Here is a 24,017-nt window from a genome sequence, read left to right on the forward strand (position 1 = left end):
GCAGTAGTCCAGGCGGGAGGTGACGAATGCATGGATAAGGGTCTCAGCTGGGGAGTCGGAAAGTGATGGTGATTAGCTATATTTTTGAGGGGGACACATTTACCTCTTCTCAATATTGAGGGGGACATGTCCCTGCAACCCCCCCTACACCCACGCCTATGTCTGTGAACTCCCTTTCCCAAATAAAAGGTTGGGTAAAGTAATCCGAGTTCAGGTCCTCTAGAGACATCCCTGAGTGCCACGCCGTCACTGACACAAGTACGAAGAGAGTAGCAGACAGATTATAAAAGGAATGTAAGTGATTTTATTGTCTAATGATTAAAACAGGCAGAGGCAGAAACAGCAACAAGTCCGTTACCAGAGGAGGGTTGCCGTCACATGCATCAACTCACGTCGTCAACAGAGGCAAACTAATACTCCGACCCCTGTCCTTATTTACAAAGAAATCACATTTGCACAAGAACACACATGATAATAAATAGTTAAAAAGACTAAACAGAGCATGAATCTTACACACACAAACAAAAACAACACAACAACAACAACAAATATCTACATAACTCAACAACAGCACGAGTGATACATTGCTTGCAATACTTTGTTCTCATTGACAGAAATATGATATTTCCATTCCTCCGCAACAGGCCATCTCTGTTGTTTGCGTTTGTTTGTTTTGCACTCGATGGCACCTGCTAAGAGTTGTGGGACCCAGGACATAATGTCAAAAGTGCAAACCCTGCCTATCTGGCATACTAACTAAAAGTAAATAAATACAGTATATATATATAAAAGAAGTTGACTAAAGTTTTGACCCGGATCTGAGTTGATCTCAGGCTGGACATTCATCAGAACCTACTTGTACGGGAGGAGATTTAAAAATACTATTGTAACGTTTGAATGTTGTGCAAGACAAAAGAAAATACCAATTTAAACTGTGCTGCTGGTTATTTCGGAGCTACCAAACGGACATCATATATTTTGTTATGAGAGAGATCTAAACCTGCTGGTTAGGAGGGACTGGCACGTTTAAACCGGGGCACGGCGACACAAAGTGGTTCATGGGACGTTTTCTTTTATAAATATGGTTCCCAAATCATATCAAAATCATGAGACAAAATATATCGACATTGTAACATTGCAAACTTGATCAAATAAAAGCTCAGCAAGGCATGTTCTTAACATAGACCTGGAGGAGCTTTGAGTGCAAAAAACATCTTAATTAGTGTAGGATTTATTTTTTCTCCTTAATCTTTATTATTATTATTATTATTATTATTATTATTATTATCTTTTTTTTATCAGTCGTACTCCACCATATTAGTGCAATCTATGCATTGAATATGTGTGATGATCTATTGTGTTCTGATGACGATACAATGAAAGCAATGGAAATCATATTTCAGACACTTTACCTACTGAAATGGACTGATGACGTCCAAAACTGCCGAAGGAAGATGTGGTTTGTGGGGCTCCACACCTATCCTCCTTTTTAAAAAAAATCTTGAGTTTTTAACAGTATTAGCTGAAGTTTTTCAACAAAAATGTTTAAACTCAAAGAAAGATGGGATCCCGAAGCGAGATTCAACCAACAGGTGTGTGGTCTTATAACATCTTGCCAAAAGGATTAGCCAGCTGACATATTTACAGAAATGTTGATTAATGTGTACTGTCCTTTTTAAATAAACTTAAACTGAAACTGAAAACGGACTAAATATCTACGTAAAATAGCACATAATTCCCGTTAGTAAGTAGTGGACACACCGGATTTACCTGCATCTTTGAACACAGCATTTTGGCACATGAGCCATTCACTGCACAAGATATACCATCGCTTCAACGTGTACAGATTTGACCCACATCACATGGGTCAAAGTTCACTCGACGGTGGGAGAACCTTTGGTATTTTACCGTATATGAGAATATATTCCATGGGGGACCCGCTGCTATGAAAGCCCACCTATCGGGGGGTGTCCAGCAGCTATAAACAAACACTGCGTCGTCATCGGTACGAACGCGTGGCTATAACCAACGCCACCTCATCAGTGGTCCACGCGGACCGGCTGCCACTACTACGCCACCTCATCAGTGGTCCACGCGGACCGGCTGCCACCACTACGCCACCTCATCAGTGGTCCACGCGGACCGGCTGCCACTACTACGTAACCAACGCCACCTCATCAGTGGTCCACGCGGACCGGCTGCCACTACTACGCCACCTCATCAGTGGTCCACGCGGACCGGCTGCCACTACTACGCCACCTCATCAGTGGTCCACGCGGACCGGCTGCCACTACTACGTAACCAACGCCACCTCATCAGTGGTCCACGCGGACCGGCTGCCACTACTACGCCACCTCATCAGTGGTCCACGCGGACCGGCTGCCACTACTACGCCACCTCATCAGTGGTCCACGCGGACCGGCTGCCACTACAACGCCACCTCATCAGTGGTCCACGCGGACCGGCTGCCACTACTACGCCACCTCATCAGTGGTCCACGCGGACCGGCTGCCACTACTACGCCACCTCATCAGTGGTCCACGCGGACCGGCTGCCACTACTACGTAACCAACGCCACCTCATCAGTGGTCCACGCGGACCGGCTGCCACTACTACGCCACCTCATCAGTGGTCCACGCGGACCGGCTGCCACTACTACGCCACCTCATCAGTGGTCCACGCGGACCGGCTGCCACTACTACGTAACCAACGCCACCTCATCAGTGGTCCACGCGGACCGGCTGCCACTACTACGCCACCTCATCAGTGGTCCACGCGGACCGGCTGCCACTACTACGCCACCTCATCAGTGGTCCACGCGGACCGGCTGCCACTACAACGCCACCTCATCAGTGGTCCACGCGGACCGGCTGCCACTACTACGCCACCTCATCAGTGGTCCACGCGGACCGGCTGCCACTACTACGCCACCTCATCAGTGGTCCACGCGGACCGGCTGCCACTACTACGCCACCTCATCAGTGGTCCACGCGGACCGGCTGCCACTACTACGCCACCTCATCAGTGGTCCACGCGGACCGGCTGCCACTACTACGCCACCTCATCAGTGGTCCACGCGGACCGGCTGCCACTACTACAACAACCGACCGCTCTGTCGCTCACAACGGAATTCAAGCCTAATCACTTATTTATTTTTGCAATTATGGAAAAGCTGTTGATATGAACTTCAGCAAAAAAACAAACAACAATAATAATAATGGGGGGTAAAAAAGAAAACTGGAGCCTTCATTAGGTTTAACAGTGACGCCCCCTTTTCTCTCACAAAAGCATACATGTGTTGTCCCACCTCCACGGCCCCCCCTCTGGGCAGGAAGTGACTCACAACCACGAGAGAGCTCCCCGGGTCCTCCACGCTCTCGTACCCCCCCCCCACACCCACGACTGCTCCTCCAGGTTAAAGGCATTCGAGGTGGCGTGAGGGGGGCGGGATCTGAGGTCACTGCTCTGCGAGTCTATGGACCAGTCCAGACCTGTCCTCTTGTTAGCGGTCCCCCACCCCCGGCCCGACCCCCCCCCAGGAGCGTGGCGGCGGCGTCCACCCCCCCACCCCCCCCCCCCCACCCCCCCGGTCTCAGGTGTCCCCCCCGCAGGACTGACAGCAGCGGTTCTTGAACTGGGGCAGCGGGCAGAGCTCCAGCTGGCGGACCTTCTCGCAGTACCTGGTGCTGTCTCTGCACTCGCCTGCTGGGGGAGACAGAGAGAGACGCAAGAATAGTAACATTTACTTTTATCTTTATAATTTATTTGATCTTACTACCACTACTACTTATATTGTACCATTCTTGTATTCATTGATGTTTCTTCATTGTGCACTGTTGAGTCTGAGCTCGAAACACAAACGTTTTATTACCTGCAATTAGGGATGTCCGATATTATCGGCCAATATCGGCATTCAAATGTGATATCGGAAATTATCGGTATCGGTTTTCAAAAAATAAAAAATTAAGAATTTCTATATATATATTTTTTTTTACATTTATTTAACCTTTATTTACCCAGGCAAGCAAGTAAGAACTAATTCTGATTTTATTTATTGTCAAAAGTATGCATGATGTTGTGTTAATTCCACGACAAGAGATATGTAATGTTAATTACCTGAAATTATTCCGTTTTTGGGGGGGGGGGGGGGGGCCTGCATATATCGGTATCGGTTGATATCGGTTGATATCGGTATCGGAAATAGTTGAGTTGGACAATATCGGTATAGGTAAAAAAAACAATATCGAACATCCCTACCTGCAATATATTGTTGTGTATTTGACAGACAGAGTCAGACACACTTAGTGGTTAAGAGTCAGACACACTTAGTGGTTAAGAGTCAGACACTTAATGGTTAAGAGTCAGACACACTTAGTGGTTAAGGGTCAGACACACTTAGTGGTTAAGAGTCAGACACACTTAGTGGTTGAGAGTCAGACACACTTAGTGGTTAAGAGTCAGACACTTAGTGGTTGAGAGTCAGACACACTTAATGGTTAAGAGTCAGACACACTTAGTGGTTGAGAGTCAGACACACTTAGTGGTTAAGAGTCAGACACACTTAGTGGTTAAGAGTCAGACACACTTAGTGGTTAAGAGTCAGACACACTTAGTGGTTAAGAGTCAGACACGCTTAATGGTTAAGAGTCAGACACACTTAGTGGTTGAGAGTCAGACACGCTTAATGGTTAAGAGTCAGACACACTTAGTGGTTGAGAGTCAGACACGCTTAATGGTTAAGAGTCAGACACACTTAGTGGTTAAGAGTCAGACACACTTAGTGGTTAAGAGTCAGACACACTTAGTGGTTGAGAGTCAGACACACTTAGTGGTTAAGAGTCAGACACACTTAGTGGTTAAGGGTTGAGAGTCAGACACACTTAGTGGTTGAGAGTCAGACACACTTAGTGGTTAAGAGTCCACACTTAGTGGTTAAGGGTTGAGAGTCAGACACACTTAGTGGTTGAGAGTCAGACACACTTAGTGGTTAAGAGTCAGACACACTTAGTGGTTAAGAGTCAGACACACTTAGTGGTTAAGAGTCAGACACACTTAGTGGTTAAGAGTCAGACACACTTAGTGGTTAAGAGTCAGACACACTTAGTGGTTGAGAGTCAGACACACTTAGTGGTTAAGAGTCAGACACACTTAGTGGTTAAGAGTCAGACACACTTAGTGGTTAAGAGTCAGACACACTTAGTGGTTAAGAGTCAGACACACTTAGTGGTTAAGAGTCAGACACACTTAGTGGTTAAGAGTCAGACACACTTAGTGGTTAAGAGTCAGACACACTTAGTGGTTAAGAGTCAGACACACTTAGTGGTTAAGGGTCAGACACACACTTAGTGGTTAAGAGTCAGACACACTTAGTGGTTAAGGGTCAGACACACACTTAGTGGTTAAGAGTCAGACACAATTAGTGGTTAAGAGTCAGACACACTTAGTAGTTAAGAGTCAGACACACTTAGTGGTTAAGAGTCAGACACACTTAGTGGTTAAGAGTCAGACACAATTAGTGGTTAAGAGTCAGACACACTTAGTAGTTGAGAGTCAGACACACTTAGTGGTTAAGAGTCAGACACACTTAGTGGTTAAGAGTCAGACACACTTAGTGGTTAAGGGTCAGACACACACTTAGTGGTTAAGAGTCAGACACACTTAGTGGTTAAGGGTCAGCCACACTTAGTGGTTAAGAGTCAGACACACTTAGTGGTTAAGAGTCAGACACACTTAGTGGTTAAGAGTCAGACACACTTAGTGGTTAAGGGTCAGACACACTTAGTGGTTAAGAGTCAGACACACTTAGTGGTTAAGAGTCAGACACACTTAGTAGTTGAGAGTCAGACACACTTAGTGGTTAAGAGTCAGACACACTTAGTGGTTAAGAGTCAGACACACTTAGTGGTTAAGAGTCAGACACAATTAGTGGTTAAGAGTCAGACACACTTAGTAGTTAAGAGTCAGACACAATTAGTGGTTAAGAGTCAGACACACTTAGTGGTTAAGAGTCAGACACACTTAGTGGTTAAGAGTCAGACACACTTAGTAGTTGAGAGTCAGACACACTTAGTGGTTAAGAGTCAGACACACTTAGTGGTTAAGAGTCAGACACACTTAGTGGTTAAGAGTCAGACACAATTAGTGGTTAAGAGTCAGACACACTTAGTAGTTGAGAGTCAGACACACTTAGTGGTTAAGAGTCAGACACACTTAGTGGTTGAGAGTCAGACACACTTAGTGGTTAAGAGTCAGACACACTTAGTGGTTAAGAGTCAGACACACTTAGTGGTTAAGGGTCAGACACACTTAGTGGTTAAGAGTCAGACACACTTAGTGGTTAAGGGTCAGACACACTTAGTGGTTAAGAGTCAGACACACTTAGTGGTTAAGGGTCAGACACACTTAGTGGTTAAGAGTCAGACACACTTAGTGGTTAAGAGTCAGACACACTTAGTGGTTAAGAGTCAGACACACACTTAGTGGTTAAGAGTCAGACACACTTAGTGGTTAAGAGTCAGACACACTTAGTGGTTAAGAGTCAGACACACTTAGTGGTTAAGAGTCAGACACACTTAGTGGTTAAGAGTCAGACACACTTAGTGGTTAAGAGTCAGACACACTTAGTGGTTGAGAGTCAGACACACTTAGTGGTTAAGAGTCAGACACACTTAGTGGTTAAGGGTCAGACACACTTAGTGGTTAAGAGTCAGACACACTTAGTGGTTAAGGGTCAGACACACTTAGTGGTTAAGAGTCAGACACACTTAGTGGTTAAGAGTCAGACACACTTAGTGGTTAAGGGTTGAGAGTCAGACACACTTAGTGGTTAAGAGTCAGACACACTTAGTGGTTAAGAGTCAGACACACTTAGTGGTTAAGAGTCAGACACACTTAGTGGTTAACACATTGTCTGCCATGCAGTTTGCCCATCTTATACCACTCTCTGCCAGTGCTGTAACCCTATGGAGTCGCTCACCTTCTTTGCAGGGCTATAACTTTTTAAATATTATAGCTATATCGACATTACTATGGCCCATTCAACATCGGGTATCTATCGTTCCGGATGTGGGAACGTTATATTTTTCCATTCATACATTGTCGCGTTAGTACCGTCGTGAATATAAGTATGTTTTTAGACTCTATAGCAGTAATTCCTAGAATGCAAGTTATAGGCCCGACGCATATTATACATAATCGATTGGCGTTTCGTTCCTATACATGCTATATTAAAAAATTCAAATGCATATGATCGCTATACATTATGCTCCATCAGGAAAGGGGGGGGGGTCTTTATGATTCCTTGATTGTCAGTAACGGCTTTCTTTAGTACGACATCATACGTTGATCGGATGGATTGCAATGAAATAAATGCACAATCGAGCTGGAATTAACGTTGATTCCTCTTACCTGTGGCCGATGAGTCTGAAGAAAAAAAATTCCAATTATTTGATTTCGATCTGCTAGAACCATTTTCCGTTTGTACAACGCAATAAACGCTGAAAGCATATTGATTCTTGCGTCTCGAAAGCGATCCAATGCACTCAAGGTGTTTGTCTGGATCCACGTAACAAGATAGCTCTGCCGGAGCTTTTTCCCAGATGCACAGAGCGCCACATCCGGTTTAGAGTGGAGTGCAACTCGCCTGAAATCCACCAGGCGGCGGTATTGAGGCATTGCAATATCATACAGAGTCCAGCTGGCTCCCGGAGCCTTCCTGGATGAATTATGAATGCCAATAGCGAATAAAGTAAATAACGATCATAAAAACGAGTAAACTCATTGACATTATTAGATTGGCGGGCAATAATGAGTAAACTCGTTTTTGGCGCAGGATGTGTTAAGAGTCAGACACACTTAGTGGTCAGACATTCCTAATAGTTCTTGAGTTCTGCAGCTGGTCATATTCACGGTACCTTAGTAGGTACTTGAGCTTCACTGAGAGAACACAGGGATAATGGCATAGAGATTACACCATAAATCCTGTTTAATCTCTATGGATGATGTTGCGTAGAGTAGTGTCCTCACGGAAGAACATTCATGATGGACGCAATTATATCTATATGATGACAGTGCACACATACACAGAAGGCAGTGACTATACTGCCCTGCAGAAGCTAACCGCAGTAACTATACTGCGGTTAGCTCCTGCAGGGCAGTGTAGTTACTGCGGTTAGCTTCTGCAGGGCAGTATAGTTACTGTGGTTAGCTCCTGCAGGGCAGTGTAGTTACTGCAGTTAGCTTCTGCAGGGCAGTATAGTTACTGCAGTTAGCTCCTGCAGGGCAGTATAGTTACTGCGGTTAGCTTCTCCAGGGCAGTATAGTTACTGCGGTTAGCTTCTCAAGGGCAGTATAGTTACTGCGGTTAGCTTCTGCAGGACAGTATAGTTACTGCGGTTAGCTTCTGCAGGACAGTATAGTTACTGCGGTTAGCTTCTGCAGGGCAGTATAGTTACTGCAGTTAGCTCCTGCAGGGCAGTATAGTTACTGCGGTTAGCTTCTGCAGGGCAGTGTAGTTACTGCGGTTAGCTTTTGCAGGGCAGTGTTGTTACTGCGGTTAGCTTCTGCAGGGCAGTGTAGTTACTGCGGTTAGCTTCTGCAGGGCAGTATAGTTACTGCAGTTAGCTTCTGCAGGGCAGTATAGTTACTGCGGTTAATTCTGCCGGGCAGTGTAGTTGCTGTGGTTAGGTCCTGCAGGGCAGTGTAGTTACTGCGGTTAGCTTCTGCAGGGCAGTGTAGTTACTGTGGTTAATTCTGCATGGCAGTATAGTTACTGCGGTTAGCTCCTGCAGGGCAGTATAGTTACTGCAGTTAGCTTCTGCAGGGCAGTATAGTTACTGTGGTTAGCTTCTGCAGGGCAGTGTAGTTACTGCGGTTAGCTTCTGCAGGGCAGTATAGTTACTGCAGTTAGCTCCTGCAGGGCAGTATAGTTACTGCAGTTAGCTTCTGCAGGGCAGTATAGTTACTGTGGTTAGCTTCTGCAGGGCAGTGTAGTTACTGCGGTTAGCTTCTGCAGGGCAGTATAGTTACTGCAGTTAGCTTCTGCAGGGCAGTGTAGTTACTGCGGTTAGCTTCTGCAGGGCAGTATAGTTACTGCAGTTAGCTCCTGCAGGGCAGTATAGTTACTGCAGTTAGCTCCTGCAGGGCAGTATAGTTACTGCGGTTAGCTCCTGCAGGGCAGTATAGTTACTGCGGTTAGCTTCTCCAGGGCAGTATAGTTACTGCGGTTAGCTCCTGCAGGGCAGTGTAGTTACTGCGGTTAGCTCCTGCAGGGCAGTGTAGTTACTGCAGTTAGCTTCTGCAGGGCAGTGTAGTTTCTGTGGTTAGCTTCTGCAGGGCAGTATAGTTACTGTGGTTAGATTCTGCAGGGCAGTATAGTTACTGCGGTTAGCTTCTGCAGGGCAGTGTAGTTACTGTGATTAGCTCCTGCAGGGCAGTGTAGTTACTGTGGTTAGCTTCTCCAGGGCAGTATAGTTACTGCAGTTAGCTTCTGCAGGGCAGTATAGTTACTGTGATTAGCTCCTGCAGGGCAGTGTAGTTACTGCGGTTAGCTTCTCCAGGGCAGTATAGTTACTGCGGTTAGCTCCTGCAGGGCAGTATAGTTACTGCGGTTAGCTTCTGCAGGGCAGTGTAGTTACTGCAGTTAGCTTCTGCAGGGCAGTATAGTTACTGTGGTTAGCTTCTGCAGGGCAGTGTAGTTACTGCGGTTAGCGTCTGCAGGGCAGTATAGTTACTGCAGTTAGCTCCTGCAGGGCAGTATAGTTACTGCAGTTAGCTCCGGCAGGGCAGTATAGTTACTGCAGTTAGCTCCTGCAGAGCAGTGTAGTTACTGCAGTTAGCTCCTGCAGGGCAGTATAGTTACTGCGGTTAGCTTCTGCAGGGCAGTGTAGTTACTGCAGTTAGCTCCTGCAGGGCAGTATAGTTACTGCGGTTAGCTTCTGCAGGGCAGTGTAGTTACTGCAGTTAGCTCCTGCAGGGCAGTATAGTTACTGCAGTTAGCTTCTGCAGGGCAGTATAGTTACTGCAGTTAGCTTCTGCAGGGCAGTGTAGTTACTGCAGTTAGCTTCTGCAGGGCAGTATAGTTACTGCGGTTAGCTCCTGCAGGGCAGTATAGTTACTGCAGTTAGCTCCTGCAGAGCAGTGTAGTTACTGCAGTTAGCTCCTGCAGGGCAGTGTAGTTACTGCAGTTAGCTCCTGCAGGGCAGTGTAGTTACTGCAGTTAGCTTCTGCAGGGAAGTGTAGTTACTGCAGTTAGCTCCTGCAGGGCAGTACAGTTACTGCGGTTAGCTTCTGCAGGACAGTACAGTTACTGCAGTTAGCTCCGGCAGGGCAGTGTAGTTACTGCGGTTAGCTTCTCCAGGGCAGTATAGTTACTGCGGTTAGCTCCTGCAGGGCAGTGTAGTTACTGTGGTTAGCTTCTGCAGGGCAGTGTAGTTACTGCAGTTAGCTCCTGCAGGGCAGTGTAGTTACTGCGGTTAGCTTCTGCAGGGCAGTATAGTTACTGCGGTTAGCTCCTGCAGGGCAGTATAGTTACTGCAGTTAGCTCCTGCAGAGCAGTGTAGTTACTGCAGTTAGCTCCTGCAGGGCAGTATAGTTACTGCAGTTAGCTCCTGCAGGGCAGTGTAGTTACTGCAGTTAGCTTCTGCAGGGAAGTGTAGTTACTGCAGTTAGCTCCTGCAGGGCAGTACAGTTACTGCGATTAGCTTCTGCAGGACAGTACAGTTACTGCAGTTAGCTCCGGCAGGGCAGTGTAGTTACTGCAGTTAGCTCCTGCAGGGCAGTACAGTTACTGCGGTTAGCTTCTGCAGGACAGTACAGTTACTGCAGTTAGCTCCGGCAGGGCAGTGTAGTTACTGCGGTTAGCTTCTCCAGGGCAGTATAGTTACTGTGGTTAGCTTCTGCAGGGCAGTGTAGTTACTGTGGTTAGCTTCTGCAGGGCAGTGTAGTTACTGCAGTTAGCTCCTGCAGGGCAGTGTAGTTACTGTGGTTAGCTTCTGCAGGGCAGTGTAGTTACTGCAGTTAGCTCCTGCAGGGCAGTGTAGTTACTGCAGTTAGCTTCTGCAGGGCAGTATAGTTACTGTGGTTAGCTTCTGCAGGGCAGTATAGTTACTGCGGTTAGCTCCTGCAGGGCAGTATAGTTACTGCAGTTAGCTCCTGCAGAGCAGTGTAGTTACTGCAGTTAGCTCCTGCAGGGCAGTATAGTTACTGCAGTTAGCTCCTGCAGGGCAGTGTAGTTACTGCAGTTAGCTTCTGCAGGGAAGTGTAGTTACTGCAGTTAGCTCCTGCAGGGCAGTACAGTTACTGCGATTAGCTTCTGCAGGACAGTACAGTTACTGCAGTTAGCTCCGGCAGGGCAGTGTAGTTACTGCAGTTAGCTCCTGCAGGGCAGTACAGTTACTGCGGTTAGCTTCTGCAGGACAGTACAGTTACTGCAGTTAGCTCCTGCAGGGCAGTGTAGTTACTGCAGTTAGCTTCTGCAGGGCAGTATAGTTACTGTGGTTAGCTTCTGCAGGGCAGTATAGTTACTGCGGTTAGCTTCTCCAGGGCAGTACAGTTACTGCAGTTAGCTCCTGCAGGGCAGTGTAGTTACTGCAGTTAGCTTCTGCAGGGCAGTATAGTTACTGCGGTTAGCTTCTGCAGGGCAGTGTAGTTACTGCGGTTAGCTCCTGCAGGGCAGTATAGTTACTGCAGTTAATTCTGCAGGGCAGTATAGTTACTGCAGTTAGCTTCTGCAGGGCAGTGTAGTTACTGCAGTTAGCTTCTGCAGGGCAGTGTAGTTACTGTGGTTAGCTTCTGCAGGGCAGTATAGTTACTGCGGTTAGCTTCTGCAGGGCAGTATAGTTACTGCAGTTAGCTCCTGCAGGGCAGTATAGTTACTGCGGTTAGCTTCTGCAGGGCAGTATAGTTACTGCGGTTAGCTTCTGCAGGGCAGTATAGTTACTGTGGTTAGCTTCTGCAGGGCAGTGTAGTTACTGCAGTTAGCTCCTGCAGGGCAGTATAGTTACTGCGGTTAGCTTCTGCAGGGCAGTATAGTTACTGCAGTTAGCTCCTGCAGGGCAGTATAGTTACTGCGGTTAGCTCCTGCAGGGCAGTATAGTTACTGCAGTTAGCTCCTGCAGGGCAGTATAGTTACTGCGGTTAGCTCCTGCAGGGCAGTGTAGTTACTGCGGTTAGCTTCTGCAGGGCAGTGTAGTTACTGCAGTTAGCTTCTGCAGGGCAGTGTAGTTACTGCGGTTAGCTTCTGCAGGGCAGTATATTTACTGCAGTTAGCTCCTGCAGGGCAGTATAGTTACTGCAGTTAGCTTCTGCAGGGCAGTGTAGTTACTGCAGTTAGCTTCTGCAGGGCAGTGTAGTTACTGCGGTTAGCTTCTGCAGGACAGTATAGTTACTGCAGTTAGCTCCTGCTGGGCAGTGTAGTTACTGTGGTTAGTTTCTCCAGGGCAATATAGTTACTGCAGTTAGCTCCTGCAGGGCAGTGTAGTTACTGCGGTTAGCTTCTGCAGGACAGTACAGTTACTGCAGTTAGCTCCTGCAGGGCAGTATAGTTACTGCGGTTAGCTCCTGCAGGGCAGTGTAGTTACTGCGGTTAGCTCCTGCAGGGCAGTGTAGTTACTGCAGTTAGCTTCTGCAGGGCAGTGTAGTTTCTGTGGTTACTGTAGCTTCTGCAGGGCAGTATAGTTACTGTGGTTAGCTTCTGCAGGGCAGTATAGTTACTGCAGTTAGCTTCTGCAGGGCAGTATAGTTACTGCAGTTAGCTCCTGCAGGGCAGTATAGTTACTGCGGTTAGCTCCTGCAGGGCAGTGTAGTTACTGCGGTTAGCTTCTCCAGGGCAGTATAGTTACTGCAGTTAGCTCCTGCAGGGCAGTGTAGTTACTGCAGTTAGCTCCTGCAGGGCAGTGTAGTTACTGCAGTTAGCTCCTGCAGGGCAGTGTAGTTACTGCAGTTAGCTTCCGCAGGGCAGTATAGTTACTGTGGTTAGATTCTGCAGGGCAGTATAGTTACTGTGGTTTGCTCCTGCAGGGCAGTATAGTTACTGCAGTTAGCTCCTGCAGGGCAGTGTAGTTACTGCAGTTAGCTCCTGCAGGGCAGTGTAGTTACTGCAGTTAGCTTCTGCAGAGCAGTGTAGTTACTGCAGTTAGCTCCTGCAGGGCAGTGTAGTTACTGCAGTTAGCTTCTGCAGGGAAGTGTAGTTACTGCAGTTAGCTCCTGCAGGGCAGTACAGTTACTGCGGTTAGCTTCTGCAGGACAGTACAGTTACTGCAGTTAGCTCCGGCAGGGCAGTGTAGTTACTGCGGTTAGCTTCTGCAGGGCAGTATAGTTACTGCAGTTAGCTCCTGCAGGGCAGTATAGTTACTGCGGTTAGCTCCTGCAGGGCAGTGTAGTTACTGCAGTTAGCTCCTGCAGGGCAGTGTAGTTACTGCGGTTAGCTCCTGCAGGGCAGTGTAGTTACTGCGGTTAGCTCCTGCAGGGCAGTGTAGTTACTGCAGTTAGCTTCTGCAGGGCAGTATAGTTACTGCGGTTAGCTTCTGCAGGGCAGTGTAGTTACTGCGGTTAGCTCCTGCAGGGCAGTATAGTTACTGCAGTTAATTCTGCAGGGCAGTATAGTTACTGCAGTTAGCTTCTGCAGGGCAGTGTAGTTACTGCAGTTAGCTCCTGCAGGGCAGTGTAGTTACTGCGGTTAGCTTCTCCAGGGCAGTATAGTTACTGCGGTTAGCTCCTGCAGGGCAGTGTAGTTACTGCGGTTAGCTTCTCCAGGGCAGTATAGTTACTGCGGTTAGCTTCTGCAGGGCAGTGTAGTTACTGCGGTTAGCTCCTGCAGAGCAGTGTAGTTACTGCAGTTAGCTTCTGCAGGGCAGTATAGTTACTGTGGTTAGCTTCTGCAGGGCAGTATAGTTACTGTGGTTAGATTCTGCAGGGCAGTATAGTTACTGTGGTTAGCTCCTGCAGGGCAGTATAGTTACTGCAGTTAGCTCCTGCAGGGCAGTGTAGTTACTGTGGTTAGCTTCTGCAGGGCAGTGTAGTTACTGCGGTTAGCTCCTGCAGGGCAGTGCAGTTACTGCAGTTAGCTCCTGCAGGGCAGTGTAGTTTCTGTGGTTAGCTTCTGCAGGACAGTATAGTTACTGTGGTTAGATTCTGCAGGGCAGTATAGGTACTGTGGTTAGCTCCTGCAGGGCAGTATAGTTACTGCGGTTAGCTCCTGCAGGGCAGTGTAGTTACTGCGGTTAGCTTCTCCAGGGCAGTATAGTTACTGCGGTTAGCTCCTGCATGGCAGTATAGTTACTGTGGTTAGCTCCTGCAGGGCAGTGTAGTTACTGCGGTTAGCTTCTGCAGGGCAGTGTAGTTACTGCAGTTAGCTTCTGCAGGGCAGTATAGTTACTGCAGTTAGCTCCTGCAGGGCAGTATAGTTACTGCAGTTAGCTCCTGCAGGGCAGTGTAGTTACTGCAGTTAGCTCCTGCAGGGCAGTATAGTTACTGTGGTTAGCTTCTGCAGGGCAGTATAGTTACTGCGGTTAGCTCCTGCAGGGCAGTGTAGTTACTGCAGTTAGCTCCTGCAGGGCAGTGTAGTTACTGCAGTTAGCTCCTGCAGGGCAGTGTAGTTACTGCAGTTAGCTTCTGCAGGGAAGTGTAGTTACTGCAGTTAGCTCCTGCAGGGCAGTACAGTTACTGTGGTTAGCTTCTGCAGGGCAGTACAGCCTGGCTTTCTATCCTGGACTTGATCCTAAATTCTACTCTCGCCGACGCTCGACTCACCTCTTCCACACGACAGGATGTTGCATCGCTGCCAGCTGGGGGGGCGGGGCCTCCAGGTGCAGTGGTGTTCGCGGGCCGGCTTGCCTGTCCGGCGGTGGGCGCAGGTCACCTGGCGGGACTGGAAGCCGTGGCGCCCGCAGGTGGCAGTGCACTGGGTCCACGGGCCCAGGCGCCACTGCAGCGCACACACCTCTGTGGAGCAGTTCTTATGGCCGCTGGGTCTGTAACACACATTATATTCTCTCACAGAACATATCTGGTATTCAGATTTCTGCTAATAATAATAATAATAATAATAATGTATTTATAGCACCTTTTCATACAAGAATTACAGCCCAAAGTGCTTCAAAGCAGTAATGTAGACACAAAATAAACATATCATACAATTAGCAAAATAAAAGCAATGTATAAAGTGCAGACATAAAAAGTATAAAATAGACAATAATAATAAAATAGACAACAAGCATTCATCTCAAACCCTGCCCTCTTTTCTTGATCCTCCAATCACAACTGTCGCTTACCGAGGTAAGCGACAGTTGTGATTGGAGGATCAAGAAAAGGGGCAGGGTTTGAGATAGGTCTATTGACCTGCGCTACAGATTCTATGCTCTATGAATTAACAAGTTGTTAATACTGTATCCATTAGCTGTATGCTCTATGAATTAACACGTTGTTAATACTGTATCATTAGCTGTATGCTGTATGAATTAACACGTTGTTAATACTGTATCATTAGCTGTATGCTCTATGAATTAACACGTTGTTAATACTGTATCATTAGCTGTATGCTCTATGAATTAACACGTTGTTAATAATGTATCCATTAGCTGTATGCTCTATGAATTAACACGTTGTTAACCCTTTCACTGACACATGACAGCAGGTTAACCCTTTCACTGCCACACGACAGAAGGTTAACCCTTTCACTGCCACACAACAGAAGGTTAACCCTTTCACTGCCACACTACAGAAGGTTAACCCTTTACTATCACACTACCGACGGACCGGTACCCGTCGGTAGTGTGATAGTAAAGGGTTAACGTAAGGTTATGTATATAACCAAGTTCTATGAATTCTGGTGACGCTCAGCGTCAGTCTGCACTGACTTCACTTCGTGCACGTGCACTGAATAAAAAATTCCACAATGTACCTTTACATACCAACATTCGTCTGGCCACACCCCTATCCGCTTACCTTCATAAGCAGGTGTGTGGTCACCTACTCGCCTCCTTCCCAAACTTTCACCACAAGGCGAGATCAAGGGCCGCAGCGGCGTCCTGACGCTGAGCGTCACCAGAATTCATAGAACTTGGTTATATACATAACCTTACGTTCTATTTCATTCTGGCCTCCGCTCAGCGTCAGTCTGCACAAGAGGAGCTGAGCGGAAGCCAGAAGCTCGACAAATGTACCCCGCTGAGGCCCCCCACAACCATCAGACCGTGGAGGACCGAGCCCCCCGACCCTCCCTAATGGTGGGATACCCTCCCTATTGGAGGACGGGAGGGAGACGGATCCGACCGTGCGAAGAGGAACTCGAGCAACTCAACGCACAGGGTGAGCAGACCGTGGCTTGACCCCACGACTACGCACACGCACAACTCGCATGCCACCAGGGAACGAACGGAAGTAACAACCCTCGTTACTGCCCCAAAAATCACGGGGTCAAGAGCAAACTCAACCCCGCGACAAGGCCGTAGCAGCGGAGCGCGAAGGAAGACCCAGACCCACTGAAGGGACTGGATCCCCTGGAAAAAGGGGGCCCGGAGAGGTCAATGATGCCAGGCATCAAGACCCCACCAGGCGGTCACTGAGTGACACCGCCCCCCACATCGCCAGCGTATTCGGACAGGGCCCCTCCAAGAGCGGGCCCTTTCCCCCCATTAGTACACCGCCTGGCACACTGACCCTGCAACACAGGCATTCAGCATGGCCGTAAAGCATTCAAAAGGTTAACCAACGGAAGCAGGCAGCGCACCGGGGAAACCAGGCAGCAGGCTGTAGACCCGAGCCTGGAGCACTGCGGACGAGACAGGCGCCAAAGGGGTCAACTGAAAACAGCCCCCCGGCGGAAGGGGCGTATGCTGGCATTGTTGCGTACCACGACAAAGCCTCCATCAAAAAACCCCACCCAGAGGGGTCGAGGCAGAGAAGGCTGACACGATTGGCAGACGTCATGAACGTGCAGGGGCACACTCAACCGGGTAACCCGGGAGTTGACTCTGCTCCAACACACCAGGGAATCAACCACCCTCTTGGCACCACATACGGTGGTTGTTCCTATAACCCCTCAAGAAAAAAGGGTTATCCCAGGCCTACGGTTTCAACGAATTACTTCGGACCGGGCCCGGCAGCTCGGGAAGCACACAGGGTTACCAGAGGAGGTCCAGAAGACCACCGCAACAGCCCCCTCTTCGCCATGCGTGAGAGAGGAGCGAAAGAAAGGAGAACCAGCCCCTTATAATAGTGCCAGGTACAACGTGTACCCAACAAAGGGTCTCCATAACGCCTAACCCTGTGACACCCGGGCCGACCCGGCATTTTTCCCCCCAAAAAAAGCACAAGTCCCTCAGGGTACCAGAACAGCAGATCTGCGTCCCCGGCGGACAACGGGTTAACTGACCTGGACCAGCGCGACCAGAACCAGTCCCATGCCCTAACCACGCCGACATGCCCACTCCAGGAGAGGGGGTAGGTATGCGTGTCGATCTAAAACATGAAAAGAGGGCGCCACCCAGACGGTCCCATTTGTACCGCGCTCAGTGGCCCACCCCAAGGGCGTGAGACCCCTCTACCTATGTTCTTATCTATTCCGTTAACATCCCCCAGATATGAACGAGAATTCATCGAGACAACCTAGTAAACTGGCGCTCGGAAGAGACAAAACTCCATCCCAGTTGCCCTATAAAAACGCTGTTTTAATAACGAGCAACCAAGGCGTACTTAGCCCGCTGCGTGATTCTTAACAGAAACACCCCGAGCCAGCACTATGTACGCGTCGAGACCCAAACACATCAATGGATAGTCTAGCAAGACACCAGACATTGTTCCTCCAAGTCGCCTGGGAGAACGACACGGAGCCGTCGTGCTTCATGTTCTTTCCTCTTTTTATTTAAAAAAGAAAGAAACACAGACTGACATGAATCCCACGTGACGCAGCTGAGGGTATTTTTTTTTACATTTTTACATCCCGCCACCCTCGCCACAGGGAGGAGACGGAAATCCCCAGAGAGACTTCCCACGCGAGCTGTATAGATGAAAAGAATATATTGCAACATTGAGCTATGTAACACTTGGGTTAGAGCTCTCCGAGGAGGAGGCACTGAACCAATACACACTCAATAATCGAATTGAATCGAATACACACACAATAGAGCAGGGCCCTATTCCCCGTACCTGGTTCAACTAAGTCGATCAAAAGTCCCATTATCCAGATTCAATTAACCTGATGTTTGAATCCATGCTTTCCTTGTTCCTCGAAGGTGGATTCAGTCTCGTTCATTCGAACCAGATGCTCAGGATCAGTGCACGCGGCCGCCTCAGCTGAAAAGACAGCAGGTGTCGATCGCAGAAATCCTGATTTTCTAACGGCATTGATTGATTGATTGATTTAAAACTTTATTAACAGATTGCAGAATGGGTATAATACAGTACGGCTCAATAGCCTGGCCGACAAGTTAATAATCTATAGGCTAATGTTAAGTCCCTCATTACCCCAATCAATCAGATTATATTTCTTTAAATGTGCCTGATGGCAGTAGGCCAATGAATAATCGAATGAGATCTATTGCTAGCGAAAATAATTAGTTAAACTCTTTCAGAATAAGTAGATGCAAACAATGCATTGAATTGATTAACCTTTGGTTTATACCAGTGACACATGTTCATCATCAGATAACAGTGCTTGAACAGATAAATGCATTTTCTCAAATGCATTAATGTCAACGGCTCATTCAATTTCTCAAATCCGTCAAACAGCGTATCTCATCAGACATTTTAATCCCAGTTACAATATCACAATAACGTGCGAGTGACAGTGATACAATTCAACAATCCACAGATTCAGATTCCTCGTAATTCAATCATAATCCACAATCCACGCATAGACACTTCAATTTATGCTTGAATGAAACACAATCCGGGCGCAAATACATCCACAGCAGAGAATATGAAACTAATCAGAGCCAAACGCCCGAAAGGTTTCATTCATTAAAAATATCCCAGCGGGATTCACATTTGCAATGCTCCGTTATTAAAATAACATGTGTGCCGCAACGCGCGAGCGCCATATAGGACAAAGTAAATCTATAGGCTGAATATGATTTATTATCAGCATTTAGGTCTATTATTTTACATTTCAAAAGCCCCCTCTAGGAAAACGAAGCACAAAAACATAATTTAGAATGGTATAATGCAGATCTACACTGTGGTAATTATTTCAGGAAGCGAGCTGGCATTTCTTTGCGAGGGTGTGGCCATGGTTCATCCAACTAACTGAACTTAACCCTGCTCCGGACCAGGTTCAAACTTTCTGATCTGTTACCATTTAGAAAATCCGACGTCGGGGAACGGAAATGTCTGGCTTAAGTCAAGCTATGCTAAAAATTATCTGGCTAACTCAGTTAGCCAGGTACAAGGAATAGGGCCCAGAACTCCTTTTTTGAAGTTCTACTCACCTTGACAATCTGAGGAGGAGGCTCTGAACTCTGAGGAGGCTCCCTCACTGGGAAGGAGAGTCCGAACTCACAGAAGGCACTTCTCCCTGAGGAGGAGCTTCGTGAGGAGGAGCTCTGACAACTCCCTGAAACAGATCCATAACATGGATCTGAACAACCCACAGAAGTCTTACCAATAGAGACGCGCTCAGTGACGTACTCTATGGCGGGGGAATTTCCACGGTGCACACGCCCAATCTTCAAGGGCGTGGGGCCAGGAAACTCACCCCCCCCCCCTTACCCTGTAACGTGCCGAACAGCAAAGTGACAGGAACCTTGAAGGACAGGTGGTTTTAACCCCTGACCAATCAGAAAAGGGGAGGAAAGGATTACCAGTTCACCCCTTTACGACCCCTCACCCATGATACGATATAATGACAAGTAGAGCATGACACAGTCATAGCATGCTACATGAAGCATCTAACAGCCTCACATAGCTCATGCGCTAACCTGCTACCTGAGTTTTACTAAGGAAAAACACTGAACAGAGAGGGCTCCTTTAAGAGCCCCGGTCCAGACTTACACATGTGCTTCTGTGGGCCAAACCTAACCCAGTTGTAGATCACAAGACACACACAACCCTTCATCACAACAAAAAATGGCAAAAGTACACTCTTACTACAGAGGAACGCCGTTTTTCATAACGAGAGAAGACAGAAGTCCTCGATTATGTATTGGCCACAGACCTTGCTAAGCACACATGATAAGTGACCAAACAACCTTTTCTTTAGGAAAAAATTGTTTCTCAAGCGGAAAGCACAAGTCCAGCAATTAAGCTGAGGGTTACATCGTATCCCCACAAACAGAGTGACACAATATATTGTAACCAAACATGTCTGAGAGGAGGGGGGGGGGGAGCCCCAGGGAAACCGGGGGGTCACCCCTCCTATCTTACCCTTGATACGACCAAGGCGAACAGGCACATCTGTTAATGTGTGAACATGCTGTTCATTGTCATCACAGGCTGAGAAAAAAGATTCATTCCTCAATCACATGTCACACATGTTCTCATCACAACCAAACCAGTTCATTTTTACACATGTAAAAAACAACGCCGATTTACTACAGAGAGAAAAGCTATACCAGTGACAAGACAATTCACACACAACACGCGTCGTATCCTCAATGTATTGCAGCAACACATGTTTTGGAAACATCGTTATTACAAAACATTTAGAAGGGAAGAAAAGAAGAAGTGTTTAAAGTCCAGTCAGGACTCCTACCTTCACCCTGAGCGCCGGCCGAGAGAACTGCCACACTGGTTAACGGGACACTGAGTCGAACCCAGCATCTCCTGCGCTGTTGACGAGGGTATGTCCGCTACGCCACCCAGCCGCCGTTCTCCATGTTGACGAAGTCCTCGTTGGCACTGGCACCCGGGTGTAGGGTCGACTAACATCCTCTGTCAAAGATGACATCGTAGTCAGAGTGTTTAAGGCATGTTATAGTCACAGTAACGTTTCAACAGTGTAGCATTAAGCTAACAGCCGTCCGACTGATAGCAACAAGCTAACGTTTGCTAGCCTAAGTAAACACAATGAGCTAGCGCCGCAGCTAACAGCTGACTGGCTAACACAGTAGGCCACAAACTAGCACGCTAGCTAAGCAGCTATCACCTGAACTGTACACAACGACATAATAAGCCACACTACATCCTAAGAGGGAAGAGAAAAAGAAATGTCAAACACAGTTTTCAACAGTGATTTACCAGACATACAGCGGAGCCAGCACAATTCCCATCCGGGCTGCAGCCGACTTGAGCATGGAACTCCCGATAAAGAAGATCCTATGTCCACATTTCCTCGTTAGGGTGTACTTCCACATTTATGTGAACGATGGGGCCTGCACAGGACAGAGAAGCATCCGCTTGTCCAGAGAATCCTGGGTTCACCAGGTCCCGGTCGCAGCCCACTAGGTTGACCATCATGGGCGTCAGACCAAGATCCTCCGTCCGCCGCTTAAGAAGCCGAGCAGAGGACCCCAGTCCGGGGTCGGCGTTCGTAAAATTGTCAGCTAACCCCCATAGCATAAACAGACAACCAGTGCTCGCAAGCAAAACAGTACTCACCCCACCCGGAAGCAAACAGGCTTCTCACAACAGCCGGTGCCTCCCACAGTCCAGCTGTATGACCGGAGGGCAATACCCATCCAGCCGCAGCAAGGAGGACTGCAGTTGGGGAGTATATCAGCGGCGCGAGCCCCTAATACGAAAAAGCCGGTGGAGGTCAGAATGATCATCATCTTCCAGACACTCCAGTGACGAAGACAATATCGCCGTATTTTCTCGAAAATAGTGAGAGAGAAAATAAAGATATGATGTCAACGTATCTTCCCGTTCTTTTGTTTTCCAACTTTCTTCAACTAAACAACCTCGTCAAGTGTGGGTATCTACCGAAGGCACTTCCTTGTGGTGAAAGTGAAGAAGGAGGCGAGTAGGTGACCACACACCTGCTTATGAAGGTAAGCGGATAGGGGTGTGGCCAGACGAATGTTGGTATGTAAAGGTACATTGTGGAATTTTTTATTCAGTGCACGTGCACGAAGTGAAGTCAGTGCAGACTGACGCTGAGCGGAGGCCAGAATGAGATAGAACCTTCTGTAGTGCGGCAGTGAAAGGGTTATTATTGTATCCATTAGCTGTATGCTCTATGAATTAACAAGTTGGTCATACTGTATCATTAGCTGTATGCTCTATGAATTAACAAGTTGGTCATACTGTATCATTAGCTGTATGCTCTATGAATTAACAAGTTGGTCATACTGTATCATTAGCTGTATGCATTTTTTTGTTTATTCTCATAACCTTTTTTTTTTCGTGATATTTTTAAGGCATTTCTGCTTCATGAGACAGGACAGTGAGTGACAGAAGTCGGGGTCAAGAAAAAGGGGATGACATGCAACAAGTGTCTAAGGCCGATGTCAAGCCCAGGACGTTGCGACCACCTGGTGCAGCATGCAGACCCTAGCATGGTGAGCTACAAGGATGCCCCCAAAGTTAATAAATATGATAAAGTACACATGTATATTATTTTTGTGACCTCCCAAAATCATGTCGTGACCCCGTCCGTGTAGGGCGTTCCTAACTTCCTACCCCCGGACTCTTAAAACACACATACCGCTCTTGGTTTTTATTCAGGGTTACTGTAATGTCCCATCTGGTTCTGTACTAAGTGTTGGTTCGTCAGATGACGTATGTTCTACTTGCCTCTGCAGGACACCACACATCCGGTGAGGGACTCTGGTGCCGTTGGCGTCCTGGCAGAAGACGTGTCGGTGCTGCGTGGCCAGACTGGGACCCACACAGTGACCGTGGCACTGGAAGAGACATGTCATCATGATTAGGAACAAAGCGATCAGGTTCAACTTGTCATCTCGTCTGAATCATAGTAAACCACCTGCAGAGATGCAGAACCAGTGGTGTTGTCATGTGGAACTAAGTAAAAAGATAAAAGGACATTTGCCGCCCCTTAGTGGCCAGTTGAGGAACTCCCACAAATCAACCAGAATGAGGATAACCATTGGTTACCACCAGGGTTGTGAAATAACACCTAGAGGCATTTATTTGTGCCGCCATGCATTCTCATCAGCAATCAAATGTACTGGAGCACTTCAGTAATATATTAGATTAGATTAGATTGTATTGTCATCATACAGCACAAGTACAGTATAACTACAGTACAACGGAAATAAGTTTGGCATCCAACCAGAGTGCAAATGTAACAGTAAAGTGCAATAGTAATATACAATGTACAGGTGATTAAACTGGGTATAAAATATATAAATGAGTACTACTGAGTAATAGTGCAAATCAGATGTCTGTACAGAGTTGTAGTATTAATATGTACAGTGATACAGGTATAAAGTCACTATGGTAGTAAGTCGACTAGCTGTAAGTGTAGGTAAGGGATATATACATGATACTGTATATAATACTGAATACAGTACTTAGGGGAATGCCACCCAATTTAAGTATTCACACAATAAACACAACTCTCTCCTAAAGCTAAAAATCAGAGATAGAACCCTTGAGTCGCTGATGTAACTGCAATGTCAGATCTGAGGCTGCTCCATAGACAATGAATGGGGATCTGACTCCATGAGGTCATAACATGTTCGAGTGAGATCTTACACCAAATTAGGTTTCAGTTCTGGTTCAGGCCTTCTAGCATATAAACCTCATGAACCTCATATTAACCCCTTCACTGCCACACAACAAAGGGTTAACCCTTTCACTGCGACAATACAGAAGGATAACCCTTTCACTGCCACACGACAAAGGGTTAAACCTTTCACTGCGACAATACAGCAGGTTAACCCTTTCACTGCCACGCGACAAGGGGTTACCCCTTTCACGTCCACACGACAAATGGTTAACCCTTTCACTACCATTTAAGATAAGATAAGATAAGATAAGATATTCCTTTATTGATCCCCTTGGGGAAATTCAGGCACATTTACAATTTGTTTGGACGCTTACTGTTGTCTCTCTACGACGCCACCATCGGTCTTGTGTGGAGAGCAGCTAAGCCGAATGTCGTCGGCAGTCTTTCTCGC

The 24,017-nt window shown here is 47.3% G+C and overlaps 1 protein-coding gene across 1 annotated transcript in view; it reads right to left on the reverse strand.

Moving 5' to 3' along the window:
• Nucleotides 1-3,592: 3,592 nt before the first annotated feature.
• The window catches only part of LOC311226799 (ADAMTS-like protein 1), a gene marked incomplete at both ends in the record, with an annotated part of 194,940 nt that continues 174,515 nt past the window's right edge, over nt 3,593-24,017 (reverse strand). The window contains 3 exons of the mRNA XM_084312203.1: nt 3,593-3,705; nt 14,749-14,969; nt 22,669-22,778. Of these exons, the coding sequence (XP_084168329.1) occupies nt 3,593-3,705; nt 14,749-14,969; nt 22,669-22,778 (444 nt within the window). The remainder of the gene's footprint in view (nt 3,706-14,748; nt 14,970-22,668; nt 22,779-24,017) is intronic.

The sequence above is a fragment of the Notolepis coatsorum genome (assembly GCF_963971535.1).
Source record: "Notolepis coatsorum genome assembly, chromosome: 4".
In the NCBI taxonomy this organism is placed as follows: domain Eukaryota; kingdom Metazoa; phylum Chordata; class Actinopteri; order Aulopiformes; family Paralepididae; genus Notolepis; species Notolepis coatsorum.